Source organism: Coturnix japonica, chromosome 2 (assembly GCF_001577835.2).
Source record: "Coturnix japonica isolate 7356 chromosome 2, Coturnix japonica 2.1, whole genome shotgun sequence".
NCBI classification, from domain to species: Eukaryota; Metazoa; Chordata; class Aves; order Galliformes; family Phasianidae; genus Coturnix; species Coturnix japonica.
The window spans coordinates 1,585,318-1,607,348 of record NC_029517.1 but is presented as its reverse complement, the minus strand read 5'-3'; the positions used below and the strand labels follow the sequence as shown (position 1 = coordinate 1,607,348).

At 40.6% G+C, this 22,031-nt stretch overlaps 1 protein-coding gene across 2 annotated transcripts in view; it reads right to left on the bottom strand.

The window, feature by feature from the left end:
• VIPR1 (vasoactive intestinal peptide receptor 1) overlaps positions 1–22,031 on the bottom strand; it is a 98,553-nt gene that overhangs the window by 28,372 nt on the left and 48,150 nt on the right. The window contains exons 3-6 of one of the 2 annotated variants that reach the window (XM_015853030.2): positions 17,634–17,741; positions 8,025–8,128; positions 4,276–4,376; positions 3,397–3,541 (exon numbers count right to left, since the gene is read on the bottom strand). In XM_015853030.2, coding sequence (XP_015708516.1) covers positions 3,397–3,541; positions 4,276–4,376; positions 8,025–8,128; positions 17,634–17,741 — 458 coding nt within the window. 2 annotated transcript variants of the gene reach the window in all.

Sequence of the window (22,031 nt, the reverse complement as noted above, 5' to 3'; positions counted from 1 at the left end):
GAAAAGATGAGCAAAGTACTCAAGTCAGTCCTTCTGCCATGTTTGCTACTTTGGCTACTGAGCTCCATATGGAATTTTCCAGAGAGAAGTAAAGGGGAAGACAAATGCTAAGATGGAAGGTCAGAAGGTCTAGAGAAAACTCACATGAAAAACTAGTTTATTAGGATGTCTTTTTAGTCTGGCAGTGAAAAAAAGAACACACAATGCAAGGAAATACAGACTAGAAAGTGAGGCAATTTTTCATGTAGTCTGAGAAACCACTGGATGCAATGAAGCTGCATGTGTTGAGTTTTCCATCGGAAATGACTGACTACTGAGACAGCATTCTGAAAGAACTGGAACAAACAGTAATTGGAGAAGTCAGGATGGGTGACACCACAGAATCTCCTAAGCTGATCACATCTACATCTGGATGCTTAAAGCCTGTATCCACTAATATGGTTGAGCATATACCTATCTGTATGAAATTCAAGTCATCGTGATGTTTCAGTTTCACATAATCACAGACATACCTTCTAACTCAAGGGGAATGACAGAGAAACTACTGACTGCTGGTTCCTTGGGCAAGTAGCTGCACATGTATATAGACATGAGATTTTGCTACTGCTTCTATCCCTCTAAAATACTTGGGGATCCCCAATAGTGCTTTGTTTCCCTCCAGAAAACCCCACAGTGCTTTAACAAGGCTGCCCTTCTCTAGAGATCAGTCTAGGTGCTGCCATATGAGACAAAGGATCCCCTTTGTGCCTAAGAGTGAGCCAATTGATTTGGGCAGCTGGGCCTTTCCTTGTAGCAGCACAAAGGTCTTGGGCAACTTTGCAGTGGTTGTGACCAGTTGTGGAATCATTAAATCATAGAATCATCAAGGCTGGAAAAGACCTCCATGATCATCCAGTTCAGTCATCCATCCACCACCACACACCTCAACAACCAGCATCCAGTGCAGACTGCCACATTCTCAGGCTTTGTGGTCTGTAGACAGGCCCAATAAACATAATTTGGGACATTTACACTGTACTCAATGGTAATAGTTGGATATAATGATCTCGAAGGTCTTTTCCAACTCAAATGATGCCATGCAGATCGCTGAGAAAGTAAAGCCTCCTATTTATTTCCATGGAAACTACCTGCATGATTCTATGAATCTGTGATTGTATAATCCCAAAGTATTTGACTGTAAAACACCTCAGAGTTCACACTGTAACTGAAATTTCCCACACTAGACAAAATTAAGTAGATCTGAAATGCTACTGCACAAAGCCAATGAAGGTAAGTGCTTTTGTCCTTTTTTCCATAAAGGATCTAAGTGCTGCACTTTCTTCTCTAATAAAAAATGGTTATTGCTTTGATTCTCCCTTCTAAAACAGTATAGTGGTGACAGCATGCAGCAAAGTGAACTGCTTGTTCAAAGCTCACTTCAGATTGAATAAGCTCAAGGCCAATATCTTGTATTATCAGTAGAAACATGAAATCTTCCATAGATCCCTTATCAGGCCCTAGGTATATGAACTATTTAGTTCCCATGCCCCCCAGGGCAAAACTTTATCTTGCAAGTTCAAAGCACAATTATTTCCCCTAAATCAAGCCAACCTAACAGAGCCAAACCCAACACAAACACGATGGATTCTATGTCTTCAAGCAAATGAATGTTAGGAGAGGTGTTGCAACTGCATTTAATATAGGTATGTTTTCCCTACGACCCAAAATGTTGTCCAGATTGTTGGGTCCAGTTGTTTGCAGATTCTGCAAGGGATAAATTCATCCCTGTGTAGTGGAGACTGATTTGTCCCACATAATTTGTAGCCCTTCTGGAAGACGCAGCCATTCACCCTGAACTGGCATTTATCACAAAAAATCCTCTGCTTGCGGAGAAACACACACAATGCTGGTAGCCACGATCTGCTTGAAAGCACCCTGGCTTCCAGGAACTGCATATTCCGCAGGACAGCATCCAGTGTTTATACACAGAAGTGTTTCAGTAGACACTTCTCACACCATTTTCTGCAGTCATGCCTGAGTCATGACCCAGTGCAAAGTGCCGCAGGGGTGAGAGGTTACATCAAACTCCATGGCTCATTGGGTTCTTGGCTCCTCTGCCAATTAGCACTGGCAGTTATCTGTGGCAGCAGACACCGGCCAATTGTTCATCCCGATTTCTATGTCACTGCAACCATTCACAAGCCTTCACAATGAAGCCTCATTGCTGAAGGATACAGATTCCAGTGAACCACAAAGGGAAAATTAAAGCAGAGGTTGGTATGTGGTCACAGCGATGGGAATGTGTCGTGCTGTGGATGGGTCTCAGGGAAATACTGGGAGTGGGCCACTCTTTGATATGGACTGGGAGGTGCTCAAGCATAAATGCTATTAAACCAGCAGGGATGGCACTTGTGGTACTGATACAGAGAGGTCAGAAGGCAAGGAAGAAACTGGGTGGATAGCAAAGACAGTATTTTCTGTTGCTTTATGATGCAAAGTCCAGAAGAGATCCTGCTGGGCTGCTGTGCCCAGCCACCTGCTAGTACCAGCAAGTAGATCATATAATTATTATGAATTTATTATGGAGTATTTAATTTAATTTAATTTTTGGATGACTACTGATCAACCTGGGGGTTGGAACTCAATGACCTTTAAAGATGCCTTTCAGCCCCAGCCATTCTATGATGCTGTGATCACATCTCCCTATGAATTCATTACTAGCATCCTCCTGCATTAACACAGCCCTTAGATAAACAGCTCTTCTCCCACCTTAATTTTAACTCCATCTGACTGCACTCAGTTTAAAAGCAGGGAAAACATACTGTCTCCTTTATTCCCCTCCTTTATCATCCCAGTGGGGAGATCTCACTGTTATACAGTTAGCATGGAATAGAGATCCAGATGAAAAACACAGTTATGTATATAGATTTCCTGCCTAAACTCCTGCAGGGACCTGGTCAGTGCAATCAGAGGAACTCAGAGAGCCCTCCAGCTCACAGAGGGGCCTCCTTCAAAGTGAGGTGGACAGCTCACAGCTTCAGCAAATCTATTAATTAGATCTCAGTTGACTATGATTGCATTTAACGAATGTGGATCGTGTATAGGTACTGCCCTGCAGATATCTCAGAGGAGTTATCTGTCTCTGGGTTTCTTACCATCACTAAGGGAGAAGGCTTTATTAAATCCTTAAGCAGAAGACTGCAAATCTTCTTTGATTGGAATGTCCAACAAATTCATCCAAAAACCTGGTCACTTACTTCATGCCCTTTAAATTAAACTTCATCAATCAGGTTTTTGTTTCTCTTCAAATGAGAAAAAAACAATCTTTCCAAGATAATGTTTCCCATCCATTTGCAAGGCAATTTTTGGTGTACTGTTTAAAAAGTGCAACAGAACAATGTGGAAAATTCAACATACCCGGCTACTTACTGAGCTCACAAAGCAATGTTCGGGTTCTCCACTTTCAAACAGGATGACATCTTTTATGAAGACTGCGATGGCTCTCATTATAAAGGACATGAAGAGGTGCATATGAATATAATTTCGAGTACAATGTAGTTTTCTGTTGGGAAGAGACAAAACAACATTTCTGAATAGCAAGACTTCTCAAAAACGTTATTTATTTATGAATTTCTTCTGCTGAGATACGGACTTACAATCAAACATCAGAAACCCTGAGACAGACAGTGTTTTGATATAAATCACAGCAAACCCACTTAAGCCCCATACAAGCCACAAAAGACGTGGTATTCCATATATCTGCAGCAGCAGTGCTGCTTTTCCAGTTCTGAGAAAAAAGGTCAAAATACAGAATGATAGAAAAAAGGTTCATTGTACCTCTTTCCGTTGGAAAAATGAGGTTTTTTGACTCTGCAAAGTACATTCACGAGAAAGGTCTATTTTCTACAGAATGCTTGTACCATAATAATTCTTTTCAAAGCAAAATGTTTCTTCAGGAGGAGAGAGAAATTCTTAACAGCTGCTGCCCGAATTATCTCATATTGCAGGCATTATGTAGCAATGAGGATAATATTTTCACTTAAAAATTACTAGTTATTCATTATTTTGCTGGTTTTGCCATATATTTAAACATCGCTATGACAGGAGATTGCCTCATGTGTAGACTTGCTTTGCGGAGGAACCCAAATACAGATGTCTGAATCCAGGATCAACAATGGGGTCTGAGGATTAATTCAGTTGCCAACACTTAGCCACCCAATGCCATTTAATTTGCTGTACTGTATCTGTCTGTCAATCTATAAGGCCCAGGTCTCCTGAAGGAGCTTGTGCTCTTACCTGAAGAGACATAAAATGATCATAGCAGCTGTGAGAGCAATGAGCGATAATGTATGTCCAATGGTGTAGCCGGTCTTAACTGTGCCATAGAACGCCGTTTGCTAAGGGGAAGGAAAGAAATAAAAACAGACTTTCAAAGAGCTGCCACAATCCACTTAAATACACCATTGCTGAGCTTGTTCTGACCTCCTTGCTGAAGTTAGGAAACTGTCCCAGTCCATTCTCTTAAAAATTAAAACACTCTTTAAAATCATATCCAGTAGAGGACAGAATCATAGAATGGCCTGGGTTGGAAAGGACCACAATGCTCACCCAGTTTCAACCCCCTTCCATGTGCAGGGTCACCAACCACCAGACCAAGCTGCCCAGAGCAGAACACAATTCAAATGCAGGATAAGAAGAATGTGCCTAGCTGCCTCAAAGCCTGGATCACACCAAACCAGTTCACAGCTACATGAGGGAAAATTGCGTAGAGGATGGAATATGAATTTGACACTTGCAGAGACAGCTACATGGTTGTAACCTTGTGAAACAAGAACAGCTAATGTTCACTTAAACAGTGCACTGACATGTCAGCCCCGAGTACGGTGAGCTTTGTTACATGAAGGGAATTTTATGGACAGAACTGGTCTGGTTTTGCTTTTGTGGAAGTGAAACACTGTGTTTTACTAAGAAAAAAACCAAACCAGCTTAGGATGTTCTCACTGGATGCAGAGATACATTCACTCAGAAATACATTTTAATTTGCAAATTAGTCCATAGCTTTTCTCTTTGCACACAGAGGGATTCTCTGAGCATGGAGCACCATGGGATTTAAATCTAACAGGGATTCCTGGTCTGAATAAAATGAGGAAATACAGCAGCAAGATTCCAGCTCTCCAAAGGCTCTCCAGCAAGTCTAAATGAGTATATTTTGATTTTCAGCTTAAAAAGAAATGTTTGTTTTCAAACATTTGTTTTATCAGGAATTTTTATTTTTATTATTATTATTATTTTTTACTAATGTGAGATTTTTTAACAAGAATCTAACTCAGTAAAGAGTGTTTTCCCAAATAAAATCTGATTTTCCTAGCCCTTGATTGACCCTTCTCTACCTTCATTGCCACCACTTTCTGTTAAAAAACAAACAAACACAGCCACAAAAAACCATAATGATGGATAATCTAATCCCAGCCTCATTTGGGAAAATACTCTTGACTAACAAACAGTAAGGGCTGGCATTTCTATAGGTTATTTTCATAGGCACTGACAAGCACTAGGTGCTTGTCAGTGAAGCTGAGAGGCAAGGTAATCCTCTAGCATTTACACAGTTATCACTGAAATTGCAGAGTGCAGGGATTAGACTGGTTGTGTCTACATTGCTCCTTGGACCATGAGTCTCAGAGAAGGATAAAAGCAGAGTGTCTTTATAGCCTTGTTAATTGAGTCTACATCACTAAGAAATGTGGGTTGTAATTTATAGTAAGGGCTTTAGGACAGTAGATGTACGTGATACGGTCTGCCACATGTACCCATGCCTCACCCACCTGCAGAGTACAGAGGGACTTGCATTGCATTAAGGAACAATGGTTCCACTTTGCTGTGCTTGCTAATGGCAACCAATTCCTGTTTTACAGATATAAAACCAGAGAATTTTACCCAAGATCATAAATTGAATGGGAATTTCATTGCTGCTTCTCCAGTTATTAAAGAAGTAGACTAAATAAGAAGAAACAAAGGGATTTAGAGAAATTAAGGTCTATGTGCTGACTCAACCTAGACTGACTTACTGAATAAAATCAGATAGTTTTATCATTCTCCCACTGCCCATCCATAATTTTACACAAACAATTTAAGAACAATTTGTTAACGATGATGCTAAACTAAGCTTAAATGAGAATTAGCTTCCTTCTCTTTTGTTTGACACTTGATAAGTGGAATTAGGATGTGAAATATTCACCTTCATAAGTGCAAAACAACAGAAACACTGATATTAAGTCTTCAAGTAGCCCTGCACATAGGCTTAATTTGGGATAACATCACATGTGCTAAAGTCATCTGGGTTCTTCCTCATAAGTGCAGATTCTCTCTCTTTGGAGACAAATGTGGGGTTAGTATTTTTTCTATTGCCTTCACATAGAGCCTACAGGGACATCTGTATGGTTCATCTCTGACCAGATGATGGGGAAGTTGTGTATCACATCTGATAATGGGACAGGAAAATAATCCCCCATTTCCTAATACAGGGTTTTCCAGAGTTTGTCTGGAGAAGGAATCATTACCACTGCAGAGATCATCATCACATTATTTTGGTGCCTATGTCTGCTTCCTAAGGACTGCCAGAATTCACAAATAAATTTTCACACACACTCTTTATTTGTTTCTCATATTTTCTTGCCGTTTCTGTTATAAGTGGTATACGGTTTAAGTTCATGAAGTGCTTTCGGCATGGATGACGATCAGTCTGTTCTGCACCTCGTGTCCCATTCAGCCTGCTGTTCTTTTTTTTTCTGTTCCTTTTACTTCCTCCTCCCTAGACTGACAGCCAATTCAACAACAATCCTTTCTTCTTCACAGACTTGTACTGCATGTTCACCCCCCTCTGCCACCTTTCACACAAATTAGTCTTAAACAGCATGACAAAACCATGGAAATCAAGAGAAAATAATTAAGAAAGAATTAGAAGAACACAATATATGTTCTCTTGGTAACGCAGTGTTCTGGCAGCGCTGCAATCCATTGGGTCACCAAACCACGTCCCAGTAATTCCCAAATCCCTTTGCAGATGGAAAATAAGCTAGAGCTCTTGTGGGAGGGCCTTTCCAAGCAGACTTGTCATGATTGCTCTTAAAATGTGCAACCAGCGGTACTCAACTTAATGTTAGGAACAGGATACTCGAGGAAGTGAAGTGGTGGCTGACCTTGAAGGCTCTCTCTTTGGTATATCTCTCTTTCTCTTGTTGTGTGTATAACCTTCCCTCTGGTATTTTCTGTGTCATATTACTATTAAGGCTGGTTACGTTCAGCTCAGATTTTCTGTTAACACTTTGTGTGCCTTTGTAATGGGTGGCTGTACACAAAGACCTCATTACAGGCATTTACTCATTACTACAGTGCAACTTTCACAACACTGATTTCTGTCATACAGCAGGCAAAAAAAAAGCAACCAAAAAAGAAAAAAAAACAACAACCGATCAAAAAGCCTCATCATGGGCATGGGTTTAACATCAACATATGGTAGCAGTAAAGGAGCATGACTTCTTTTTTACTAGCACAAACATTTTCTTGTTAAGTGTAGGAAAGCTACCATACAATCCTTTCAGTTGGAAGGGACCATTCAAGGCCATCTGGTCCCAATCCTTGTGATACACAGGGACACCCATAGCTCCATCAGTGCTCAGAGCCCTGTTCCCTGACCTTGAGTGTCTCCAGGGATGGGGAACCACCATCTCTCTGGACAACCTGTGCCACTGCCTTACCTCCCTTTCATAAACAACATTTTCCTTATATCCAGTGGAAATCTCCTCTCTTTTACTTTGAAATCATTTCCCCTTAATAGAGACATGGGTCTGATCTTCCCAGGTGCTGAGATCCTCTCACTATGCAGGAATTCAAAGGGAAGATTGTCTCTTTGGTGAGGCACTTCCCAAGAAGACTCCTCCTTTTTGAGGAATTAAAGCGGGAATGAAAAAATGGAGGATCAGAAGGTTGTGTGACTCTGCTATCTATCCCAGGTAAATCATGACGTCCACCCATCCAGGTTTACAGACCTCTTCCCCTGGTGTGCTATTGGAATCGTATCCACAGGCAACAGCATACGGGGCAGGGTACACATCAGTCCAGCCCTGACTTGTGCAATTCCTGCTCACATTTCCTGGAAGAAAGAGAAACAGAAGATTAAAACAAGACACACTGGGCATGCTCTTAAACAAACGTTTGCCTCTTGTTAATTCAAATACCAGAGCGCATTTCTTGTCACACTTGCAGTAAGTCTCATAATTTTCTTTTCTGCTAAGAAAAATCTTACGCAATGCAAACAAGAAGGACCAACTGGGTCATAAATTCAGTCTTCATAAAATAAGCAGATTTTAAACTGAGATGCCCACAAAACACCCCTACAATAGTAACATAATTCAGTTCGGTCTTGGGTCCTTGGTTGTGGGCAGTGCAAGGACATCATTGTTTGAAAACATTATTGTCTCCATTTCTAGAATATATATTTTTTTCACCCAACCAGAGCAGCAAAGTGTTTTCATCTTTCACTTTGCTTGTGAGAAGCCAAGTGCTTGCTTCATTGCTGTGCAAAGAAGGTGGGAGGGCTGGGAACTAAACACACCCCTCAAAGCACAGAGCTTGCCCACAAGACAAGCCCTGAGCTTTATTCAAATGTGCTTCCCATGAAATCTACTGTACTCTCGTTTGAGAATGAAATACTTCAAAATTTGGCTACGAGCAACAGTGACAAACTGTGTTGCCTGTTTTAACACGTACACAAGGCAGGTGTTCCTCAACAAAGAAGCGATTCGCCAAGAAATAAGCTGCACATTTCCCCAGCACCTTCTCAGACCACCAAACCATTCTTAGTCCATCTCATGTGAATCACACCACTGTGTTGTCAACTTCCAAAACTGCACTCGTTGGCTGGTTGGCATTCCTTGGGTGTCATTTGTCACATAAAACTGCCTGCCATCCCTGACTGGAAAGCTGGTACAATAAACCAGAAGGAGCAAATGGTAAACAGTCCAAACTTACTTATGACTTCTTAGATGAAGAGTTACATCAATGCAACTCAAGAGCTTTGCAGACATTTCCAGAAATGGGGATCTTTGCACACAGGAATGATAAAACTACTGCAAACAGGAGAAAATCAATTCTGCTGCTATGAGTCACGAAAATATCTAAGCAGCACCTCCAGAAATTTCTGCCTATTGAATCATCTGAACATCTTCCTTACGATAGACCTCTCTCACACTGACATCAGCAGCAGCCTATCCCCTGACTTAATTCAGTTCTTGAATCCTTCATAGGCGGGTTTTGACCCTAAAACCTGTCTATGTAATTCATCTTTACGATCATCCTGAACACCATGAAGGCTTTGGTAGCTTTGTTTTTGTTTTCAAAAGGATAAAGTAGTTAAATACTGCTCCAGAAGCAGCTACCTGCAGCATAGTTTAGGGGGTTGCTGTTCTCCAGGTTTTTATGCATGGTCACTGTTTGCATTCATTTTTTATTTACCTGGGTTCACAACAAGATCATGAGAGATCATGTGCAAACAAATCAAGGACATGACTGTTCAGTTTTTGTTGTTTATTTTCTAAGGTGTTATGTAATTTATGTTATTTCTTCTTCTTTACAATGGATCTCATTATTTGAACTTTTTCTGCTTCTTATTTCCTGCTCGTGACACCTCCCTTCTGTTTGGGGATTCCTTTGGCTTTCACGGTGGTTTTTATTCTTAGCTTCTCATTGTCAGCAAGCTAAGGGGGCCAGTTTCAGCTTAATTCATTTCCTCATATTTCTTGCATTTCTACTTTTAAAGTGTACTTCCCCTTAGCTGTTTGACTCTTCCACAGTTCTTCTTACTGCTCACAACAGTTGTCAAAGCTGTCTTAATGCTTCAACTGATGGTAGAGGGAAAGCAAACAGTATAGGAAAAACCAACCAACCAACCAACCAATTAACCAACCAACTCCCTGACTTTAGGGTATTTCACTGATAAGTCTTCTACTATTTACTGCTTCTGTCACTATTTGCTGCAAGACCGGAATGCAACAAATCTGATAAAACAAATGCTCATAGTTTTCAGATTCTGTGTGAGATGCCTGGGAGATGCAAAAATGCCAGGTTAGAAGATCCAGATTTTTCCATACTAAAATCTTGGCTCAAATGATGGAGTAACATTTCTAATCACTATGTGAAATGAGGATGATCAGTTTCTGTACTGAAGATGAACATAAATGTTGGATATTAGGAATAATTTCTTCTCTGAATGAGTAGTCAGTCACTGGAATGGCTGCCCATGGAGTGGGCCAGACATTGTCCCTGTAGTTGTTCAAGAAGTGTGGATATATTGCATTGAGGGACATGGTTATTGGGGAAATATGGACTAGATGATCCTGGAGGTCTTTTCCAACCTTGGTGATTCTATGATTCTATGACAAAACTTGTAAAAAGCTTAGCTCTTATGCTGAGATTTACCTAATGAACCAACAGCAAGCTAATTTATGCATTAAACTGAGGTTTCTATGCTGCAAGCCCAAAGCTCAGCTCTGTCACAGACCCCCAGTGAAACTGCAGCAGTTCCTGTGTTCTCCCTAGGTCGCAGTTTTTCCACCAACAATGTGGTTTAGTAATAACATCTGCCTTTCTGCCAATGGGAAGGCAAGTGTTCAAAGCACCAAGAGATTTTTAGGTTATTTTCCAGAACAGTTTCCTATTTACTATATGTAATTTTCCCTGGAACAATGCACTTTACTTTAGAATATCACTTATGCATGAGAGCTTTGACTATAAGCCCTACCATTTCTTTATGTTGTGTAACAACATAACCTGTTTTCTTACTTTAAATCTGATGATGCAGTTTCATTTTGTACCTCTTCTCCTGTACACCATGAAATGACTGTTCCCCACCTTTCTCCACATCATCATGACCTACACCTCCTGAACCCACATTTCTCTAGTCTGAAGTGCTTAAATCCAGCTAGTTTCCACCCACACCTTTATTCAAGCATTACTCCAATGATGGTATTCTCGTTCAGATCTGAGTGAGTCCACCCAGGATCACCGGCTTCACCTTCCATGAAATCTTCTGGCCTTTCTGTTTCTCCCTCTGATGCCCATAAAAGCAGAACAGTGGCACAACTGCAAGGCCTCCTTCTATCTCCAGGATCCTCAAAGCCCTATACAAGGTGTCTAACTCAAGCTCTGCAGTGGATGTTCATTTTCACTGCCATTCCTCAGGAAAAGGTATCATCTTCTATAGCAAAACACTGAACATAATTCATTAATTGGGACAGACTTTCTTGTAGAAGAACACAGGCAAGTAAAACTTTGATTCAATTTCCTGATGTAGAAATGTATTTGTGAGTGACATGAAGAGACATGAATCTAAACAACTTCTCACATTGAGCGATACCCAGCAGTAAAGACATGGTAGAGGAGCTACACAATATGTTTATGGCATAGTGAAGGAGAAATCAGTGAAATTGAGATGGAAAGAATATTTTCTTCATAAAAGAAGGCTGTTTTATCTGCGTAAGAGTTACATACTGAATAGGTGAACCAAGTAAATACAGAGAGATAATTGTATTCCAAGCAATTTGTCGCACAGATCCAAATCCCATAAGGTTTTTCTCTTAATTATTTTTATCTCACATTTGTTTCAAATACACTCTTCAATCTCAGTAATACATCTGAATGTTTGTGGCATAGGTGAGATTTTAACTTTTTTGCCTTAATAGCAGAGCACATCTTATTGGCTTTGAATGGAAGCGTAAATCCATACAAAGAGATCTGAGTCTTCCATTGCTAAAGGATACTCTCTCTCTTGTTTCTCTTGCCCATGCCTGTATTAGCTTCAAAAAGAGAGGGGATTGTCTGCTCCACGCATCAATCTGTCCTGTTTCTGTGCCATTGTATTCCGTGGCCAGAAATTGATTTTTTTCAAGCAAGAGCTATTAAAGTAATAGCAGTTCTTATTTACTATTCTTGAGATGCCACTGAGCTCCCCCAAACAAGCACAGTTCCATTTTTATTATTGATCTGTCCTACCATTACTGGGAAACATCTGAGACATTCATACAGAGCTACAGCTTGTTCTTAATTGGATACAGAGGTGGCTGGATCTGGGAGAAGCTTAAGCGGTAAGGCACAGTAAAGGTATTTTCCAAACTTGCTTTATCTGCCCCAGTCCTGACCTTGTAAAATCATTCATTCAGTTCAATTTCTGCCAGCACAGTATACAAACAAATTGTGGCGTGGTATCAACACATCATATGACAGTCGCTGACATCAGTTTTCTTCTCTCTCTCTTTTTTTGCTCTTATTCATGTCTCTTGGTCTGTGGTTCTGACTTACACACTGTTCTCGCCTACATCCTTGATTCTGGGAAATCTCCCATTTTCCTTTCTCTTCTTTGCCTTTCCTGCACATTACATTTCTCACTGCAAAGATTCTGATCTTTAATAAGTACAGGTAATTCGTCCCTTCTTAACACCACATATTCCCCTTTATTATGCACTTTTTGCAAACCCTGTTTTCTCACAATGAAAGCAGAGCTGTCAATCTCTAGGACAGATTTCTCATTGGATCTTTAGACATCGCAACCATTAGTAGAGCAGGAAGTATTTACAAGAATGAAATGCACAGTTCAGCATAAGCGGCGGTATTAACCCCACGAGGCATCGGCTGACAGCAGGCTTTCAATGTGAGGATCTCACAGCACAACATCGCTGGGTGTACATGACCTTCTCAGCGCAAGACCTTCAGAGAAGCAGTGCAAATGTGTCATGACATCCCAGCTGCAAACAAATCTCAAAGGGCTGGAGCAAGACTAAGCCATAAATAAGCCGTACATCCAGATAGCCACCTGTTTCTTCAGTCAGTTACACCAGCACACATTGCTGGAGCTTGCTAACACAGAGGGGTGCATTCTTGTCCAGTTCCCTGAAAATGAGAAGGTTTCCTGGCAATGTTGTCTTTGTAATAGGAAGACATGCTGAAACAGGCTACCCAGAGGGATGGTGGAGTCACTGCTCCTGGACGTGGTCAAGAAACATGGGGCACTGTGGGACCCTAATGATTCTATGATTCTAAGACACGTTTGAACTGAGGATGCTAGGTACCTGAAAAGGTTGAGGGATCCCAGTGAAACAAACCTGCATAACAGATCCACTCAATGGCTCATTTCTTTGTCAGTGAACACTGCAGTAAATTAACAGTGGATCAGAATTCACTTTTGGATTCTCAATAACAGTGGCAATATCTTCCACACAGCTACCATCTATCTGTTCATCCCTCTCTCCATTTTGTTCTGTTTCAAAAGTGAGGTAGAGAAAAGGAGGAAAGAAACTGAGGAAAAGAATGTTGGTTCAAGAGAAGGAAATCAAAATGCTTTTCAAGTAAATGAAAACCATTTTTAGAGGCTGGGGAAATGAGCACAGTTCTAAATTTTCCTTTGTTTTTGCCTACTCGTTATAGAGCTACTTTGCATGAACAAAATTTTGGTGTTCATCTTGCTTAGCTTTTGACATGGAAGTGTAGGGACTCTATTCTATAGCAGACACTTGAGTTCCCCACAGAGGCCATACCACACCTTCAAAGGTCATCTCATCCCTTCCTAAGGCATGTTACACAACAGCCCACTCCCTACAGTGACTCCCTTTCTCATTGGCTTGAGGGAGAAATTAGAAAGGAATTTAGCTTGGATGCTTAACTATGAAGTGCCTTCAGTTTTGTGGAAGGACTCAACTGTATATTTATAACAGATCCCTTAGTGTGTATTCATGTCCTACCTACAGATTTCCATTGACTATTCCAAGACATTGCTATACTCGCCCCAAGACTCACTCTAAGCCAACAGGGATTCAGGTGCTTTGAAGCATTCCTTGCAGGGCATGTGAGGACTTTGCAAGCTTGCAGATGACATCAGTGGAGCTACCTGCAGTAGTGTGTTTGACCAGTTCCTTCAATGCCTGCAGGAGGCTCATTCTTTTGTTATTTCATGGGGAGCCCTTCTCTTCTGTGCAGTTGTATAGGATTGTGTGAGTCCCAGAACTGTCCTCTGATAGCTGGATTCTGCACCATTAGGACCTGCATCCTAACAGTAAATGACAGACATCCAATGGATTTGACTTGATTGCTTCTGCCCTAATGAAGTGAAATAATGCTACAAGGGATTGGTCAATGTCTTTCAAAGCAGAGGTATGGAGAAAGGGTGCTGATTCCAAAGCTAGTGAATCAAGAAGACAAATGGGATGACAGAGTTAAATCTCTGCTGCCTATCATACTAAATTTATAAATGGGCCATCAGTCAGAGGCCAGGAATGATATGAACTGTGTCTTGTTTAATGCTTGCAAGAGGTAACTAGGATCAAACAGTAGTTAAAACAACTTTGGGCACAATATAAAAAAAACAGAATGACAAAAGATAACACAAAAGCTCTTGACTGATATTTGCTGAATTGAAATATGCCACCAAGAGAAAGATGTCTTTTAAATTTGAAAGAAAAAATGATCTGACAGAAGACGATGAATGTGTAGATTTAAAATGATAGAGTGAAAATCTAAAACCAAATGAAGACTTAGTCTTCATGATGGATGTTACATCCACTGTAACATAATAAGATCCATAATTCTTCAGGCAAGTCTTGGGGCTCTAGTTGATGAAAAGGGTCAGATTCTGATTTATAATGCTGTTATAAACTTAAGTTAATCCAAGATTAAAAGATTTTATATTTTATATTTTATAAAATAGAATAATAGAATTACAGAATCGTTACGGTTGGAAAAAACCTCTAAGATCATCCAGTCCAACTGTCCTCCTAACACCGATGTTGTCCACTAAACCATGTTCCTTAGTGTCACATCTTTATGTTCCTTGAACACCTCCAGGGATGGTGACTCCACCATCTCCCTGGGCAGCCCACTTCAGTATCTGACCACTCTTTTGGTGAAAAAGTTGTTCCTATTATCCAACCTGAACCTCTTCTGGTGCAACTTGAGGCCACTCCTTCTTGTCCTATTGCTGTTATGCAGGAGCAGAGGCAGACCCTCGCTTCACCACAACCTCCTCTCAGGCAGTTGTAGAGAATGAAGTGGTCTCCCCTGAGCCTCCTCTTCTCTAGACTGAACAATTCCAGTCATACAGTTCTTTAAATATAAGTTAATACTGGCATAAATCTTGCAATGTTATTAAATATAGAAATCATTCATATAAATCTGAGAACTTAACCTAATGTCTGTGAATGAGCAGATTTGGACCACCTATAGCTGACATCCTATGTATCAACTCTCAATTACTTCATAGAGCAATGGAAAAATTAAAGGTTGACTCAAACCACTGAGACCTCCAGGATAGATGTGCTGTGTCTCTGTTGGATTCAGAAGAAAATCCACTCACTGTACGTGATTAAATGACTAAATGTTGACCTTTCATACAGCTGACAAGAGGTGAGATGATACTGCCTGTTCCACATAGACAGTGAGAAGCAAGGCTGAGTAGGCAGAAAACCCATCTCCATTAACACACGTACTTTCTTAAATTCAGGGCAACTGCTGTGACTTGGTGGCTCCAGAAGCAGATTCTACCCACCTGCATGCCTCTTCTAGATGGCTTGAAAATACAAGAATGTACTAGAATTAATAATGAACTGCAGTCCTTGCAATCAGTAAGCTTTTCCAGCATGAGTATGGGAAGTGAAGCAAGGAACAGAAGTAAAATGCATTTAGGAAGGAAAGAAGAGCAAAAGGAAATTTAGAGCATGGGAGGAGAAGAGGTTCTCACTCTCACTGAGTGGGTCTTGGTTATTCCCACAACATCTCATGGCTGAAGGCTAAAAAAACATCAGTGCTAGTTTTTTTTACTGCTGGCTGCAGCGTGGACAGTTTGCTTTTGCAGGACACAAATCCCTCGTACAAATGTCACCTTCTATGTATTGAAAAGAAGCTAAAATATGCTGGTAAAGAGACATCAAACTGTGCACTTTCATTATTAAAGGTGCCAAAAATATTTACATCCATCTCCTTCACATGGTACTGATGAATGTCATAAAATAATGAAAATCTTCTGGATTTGTGAATAGCATAAAAATTTAATGTCAAATGACATCAGAAGTACAATAGGCATTTTAAGGTTTCTAAATGCTGTCAGGTATTTTATCCTTTATTTACCATGAGATATATTAGTCATTTGAAGAGGACATTTTCCACTAAGCGGGAAAATCACTTTAACTCTTTCTTTCCCAATCTCTCTCTCTTTTATTGCTCTAAATTTAGAGATCTAAAATTGCTCACACCTTTGGTCTAAGCTTTCATATTACTATAGAGGGATTGAAGAGTAAGGCATAAACATTTACTAAGTGATTTATTTCCTTGAAAGTTATTCATTGATAAAAAAATACTGCAAAGGAAGAATGGCATATATATATATGGCATACGTATGCATATGTACTTCATGCCTTCCTCATTGATGTGGTCTGGTGGAGTGAAGTATGAGATAAACTTCTCAGAGAGGTCACAGCACTAGAATAAGAATCCAGGACTTCTAGTTTTCCCCTCTGGATCTGCCCAGGATTTAGGTGTGGTCTTGGGCAAGTCATGTAATCAGTGTGTGCTGGTTAATCGTCATGTCCTGTTCTGCTAAACAGAGACAATATTGTGTCCTTACTCTTATTCATAGCCTGTCATGTGTGTTTGCAGTGTAAGCCTGTGGAAGTGGAGGTTTACCAGCTTGGCGCATAATGTCCAGTGCCAAAATGCTTCTTTCTCAGTGGAGGATTGCAGAACTACTATAATAAAAATAGTAAATAATGACTATGAAGAGACAGAGTCCTGCTGCTGCACTGCCCCTGAGATCTGAGTTTTAAATTAAAGCTTCCCAGAATATGCTAACCTGTGCATTAAGTTGTTTTCTCCATTAACCTCTCCTGCCCATTATTTGTCAGGTTAATTTCTTGGCTACTGGACAAATTAGTCATTTCAGTGGAAAAATACTTGATTACATACAGTTTCAGCTTGCTTATTTTATGTCAGAGACTTAATTAATTACAGCGCTAAGCTGTCCATTTTGAACAACAAACATACTGTTACGAGGCTGATTAAGTTTTTGTTGCACAATCTCTCAATGAGTGGATTTCACAGGGGCTGCTTTTGCACCCCTATGACACAGAGAAGTGCACTGTGTAGGAAGAAGATGGGGAGGATGATCTAATGGTTTGGGCATCCATATATGGCTTGGAAAACTTATTTTCCCTGTGTAAATCCTTAGCCCTATCGGGTCTGTTCTTCTCAAGAAGTACCTCTTCTCCCACATAACCAGTGACAGGTCAAGGGGGAATGGCCTTTAGTTGCACCAGGGGAAGTTCAAGTTGGATATAAGGAAGAATTTGTTCTCTGAAAGAGTGGTAATGCATTGGCACAGACTGAGGTGGTAGAGTCACCATCCCGGGCGGTGCTGCAGAATCATGGAGATGTGGCACTGAGGGATGTGGTTGGTGGGCATGGAAGCGGTGGGCTGGGGTTGGACTTGGTGACCTTGGTCTTTTCCAAGCTTAACAACCTATGATTCTTAATGGTAAAATGTGATTAAATAATGTGATACGATGTGAAATCCTAGAGGCAGCAAAGCCATTAGAGCACTTGAGCAAGATGAGCTGTCTTACCGAGAAAAGTGGTGAGGAACCTGAAGTACTTTGGGCATGGCTTCACCACAACCGCTCCCACCTGCGCTTCAGGCCAGCACGTGATGTTGTCCCACTGCCTTCTGCAACCTGGGGGAAAGAGAAAAGCTGGTGGTAGAACAAGCACGAGTGACTCCCTAGTATCTGCTATATGGAACATAGGAGAGCAACTCTGCAGGGGTGCACTGATTCTCAGTGGAAGCATCTTTTGGTAGGGGAGAGCAAGATGGTATGAAGCCCTATCTAAGATAGGAATGCAGGTGTAGCAAACAGAGTTAACTTCAGGGAAGAACCTGGTAATTTTATTACAATTAAACACTTTTTCATTCGTTTTTGAACAGAATAAATACTTTTTGGGTTAAATACAGCTAGGCATGCTCTTTTTGCACAGCTGTAGTACACAGTTCTGATTTTGTCCTTTCATTTCTGCTTTCTCAAAATACATTAATGATATCACACATGTACCATAGGATTGAGTAATGCAATACTAATGATGAAGACAACACAAGTTTGCAGATAGGAATTAACAATGTCAGATGAGTTTTTGCCTCAGTATGTTACGTATTTTAAAGTTCATGCCAGAATCTCGAAAACCTTATTTTTATTCCCCTTTGATTTTCCACTGGCTGGCTTAGATAGATGGGTTGTCAACAGGCCACCCTGAAAGTCACTTCTCTCTAGCACCTCTACTCAATGGTTATTTGTCACATCCCATTACATTTCAACTCTTCCCCAAATGTGACTGAAGTGTTGCTGTTAAGGTCAACAGCCTAACAAGAGAAACTGGAATGTGATGAAGAAAGCCTTAAGAAAGTACTTTCCACTTGCAAGCAAAGGGAACTACGAAAACCACTGCCAAGATACACTTCTTAGTAATTATAGCCTGATCTGCAATTCCTTCTTTAAGTCATCTTTTAGCCTTTCTGCTGAGAAAAAGGCTGGTGTCATCATCAAGTCTGCTCAGAGCCAGGCAGCTTGCTGTCTCAGATCAATAAAGGGAGCACATAAAAATGCTTTGAAGCTGAAAAAAGAACTCTCAGCTCTCTTTCAAAGTTATTTCACAAGCTCTTCCTTCATTCTTTCATGAGCAAACAGAACTTTTCAGACCAAGTCCTAGGGTGAGTTTATCAGAGCCTAAAATACAGAATAACCGGCGGTATCTTCTACGTGCACGCTCTTCTGTAGCATTCATTAAAAGTCAATTTTCTGTTTTCTACTATCAGTTGCAAAGCTCAGTTTTCCCATCATCGTAGTTATCTGCTACCAAACAGACAGCAGCTCCAATAATATTAAGATATTAAGTATTCTGCCCTTGGAAAATAAATGATTTCTTGACTGGACCTTTCATGTTCTACAATCTTCACCTCCATCACCATCAATAAATTAACATGCACCCATTACCCCAGGACAGGTTATAATGCAAAATAATAACGAAACACAAGGTGTTAGTATCAGATGGCTTTCTAAATGTTCTGAATTATGCGCTTTAAGAATTTTTCTGACCCTTGTCTTTTTTCTGTGATAGCATTCATCACCACCACTTGTAATGCATAAAGAAATCTCATAGATGCTTTCATAACAGGAGGTCCCTTTGATTAAAAAAAAGGTGAAGCCACACAGAAAGGACCTTTAATAATTATTGTCTTTGAAGATCTCTCTTACCCACCAATTAGCTCTTCTAGCATCATGATTCTTATTGTCTGATGCTATTAGTGTGGTTGCATGGAAGGGTTCAGGTTTCAAAGGTGAGGTTCATATCCCTACTTTTATGCACATAATAAAGTGCCCTCTTCTCTCCAATGACTAGAAGAGGGCTTGAGTATCTAACTTGAGTTTAAATATCTCATTTTGAGGCACCTGAAGATCAGTGAGTTACAATTCACTCATCATAGATCTAAGGCATGATTATTTGAATAATTTATAATAATTTTATTTAAAATGTGCACCAGAAAGAATAGACATTCACCTTTTAAATGAATTGGAACAATCTAAAGATCTGAGATTTGCAAGACATTTAGCATTCAGTAACACAAGCAATTACTGTGTGCCCTGCAGTCAGCCCATTAGAATATCAAGGAAAAGTTTGTGCCTGTCCAGGACACAGAAACCTTAAGGAAATTGCATTAGAGAAAACTGCCTTCTTTCTCTAAAACCTGTAGACCATACCCTGGCAAATTACTGGGGTCAAGATTCAGTATCTAAATTGCAGCTGTAAGAAAGAAAGGGACACTCTTAAGCATGGTCTGTTGTGACAGGACAAGGGAAAACGGTTTCAGAGCAAAAGGGGGGAGATTAAGACTGCACATAGGGCAGAAGTATTTTACGTTTAGGGTAAGCACTTGCATAGGTTTTCCAGAGGGGAGATGGATTCCTGTCCCTGGACACAGTCAAGACCAGGGTACAGGACTCTGAGCACCTGATTGAGCTGTGCGTGTCCCTGTTTATTGCAAGGGAAGTTGGACCTGATGGTCATTAAGGGTCCCTTCCAGCTCAGACTGATTCTATGATACAGTCATATCACTGACAGATCAGTATCTGAGAAAACTACTTCTGGGTGGAAACAGACCTGGAGAAGGGAAATCCCTGTCTTCCCTGTAGCATCACTTGACTTTAATAGACGGAAGGAAGATAACAGTTTGTTTTGCAGGATCAAATCATGTTTGGTGATTGCTAAATGCTTTTCTGTTAATTAATTATAAATATTGTTCTCTCAGTTGCACTGGATATCTACAGGAAGGTTGAAAACTTAATTATCAGTCCTCTTCCATGGTAGCAATGACCTATGGGACCCATGCATTGTGAGAAGCTGCAGACCATCATGAGGAGCAATGAGGAGCTGTAGGGCTGCCATGAGGCTTCTCCTCAGCCTCCTTTGCTCTGGGCCCAGCAAACCCAGGGCCTTCAGCTGCTTCACGCTGTTTTGAACACAGTCCTATTGCCCGGGACAGAGATTTTGTCACAGTTCATCACTAAAGCAGCAGTTTGGTTAATATCTACATGGGAGACCTCTACAAGAGCCTTTTCATTTGCAGGAAAAGCACATATATTTGTGCCTTAGCACTTACTGCTGCTTTGGCAAATAGTGCTCTTCTCCTGAGCTATGACTGAGTCCAAATTGGAAGTATTTGAAGTATTTTCCAGAAAAAAAAAAAAAAAAAGGGAAAAGAAAGATCTAGGTTCAGCCCAGATACTACAAAATCATACTCCAGCTTGAATAGGAGATGGCACTCTTCTTCCAAGGTCTCAGTCATCTGTATCCATGGGACGGAAAAGGCATTAAGTGCTTTAAAAACTCATGAAGTGCTCTTTGGAGCCAAGGATCTTTTTCTGGAGTGCTCCTTTACAACGCTAATGAAGCTGCCTTTTAAGCCTCCTTCAGATAAGCAGCTCTAACTGCTCATCCTCCTATATAAGCCATGCAATTAGCGTAATTGCTAGCAACCAACTCTCTCCCATCTTGAAGCAGGCTCCTGAAGCATTACTCAAGGAGTATGGTCAAGGAACAAGCTGGAGGCTTTCAGCAGTGTGCTGGAGCTTGGATTTTCACATCCAACACTTCAAATTCCCCTCTTTGCAAGCCAAGTGTCTAGGCTGTACCAACCACAGCCCTCTGGGCTTTGTGGAGTCCTACTATATAATAGAGGCTGATGTTGGGGTGGTGTCCACCATATATTTCTTCTTGCTCTTGGCAGGCCAGGCCTGACTGCCACAACAGTGGCCAGAGATGCTGATAGAGTCCATGCTGCACAACCCAGCACAGCTACAGGAGGTAATAACCTTTCCCACTGTCAGTGCTAAATGTGATTCAGTGCTCAGGCCCTCATTTTCTCTCCCTTTAAAAGGTTAATAAACACAAAACATGACAACTCATATGAGGCACAGTTATTTGGCAGCTTGCAGATCTGGCAGATTAGAGCTCAAAGAACATTTATTTGAGCTATATCTACTCTTACAGAAATTATACTATCAAAGTTTATCTAGGAAGCAGCAGAGTATAACTTCCCCTTGTGAATAAAGGCAAATCTCCATAGCTCTGTCTTGGCTCTGAGAAATGACTGGGTTTGGCTGAGGAAAGAAACAAATGGCAGTAGGCTGCTTTCAAGGCATGGTCTTCACTCAGGTGAATTCACAAGTACGAGAAAAAGCCTTTTAGCACATCTGTCATTCACACTGAACACCTCCTAACAAATGCAATCAGTACTGCCCCAGCCTCCAGTGAGCCCAGGATTACTGAATCAGGGATGACTTTTAATTTAAATTTTAGAAGTGGTACGTAACAATAATAATCTAGAAAGATTCTTTTTCTTCCATAATCTTTTAATTTAATTGCAATTTGATTTTGCTTTTAAGCTTATGGAAATTTTTCACGTTCCCAACCTC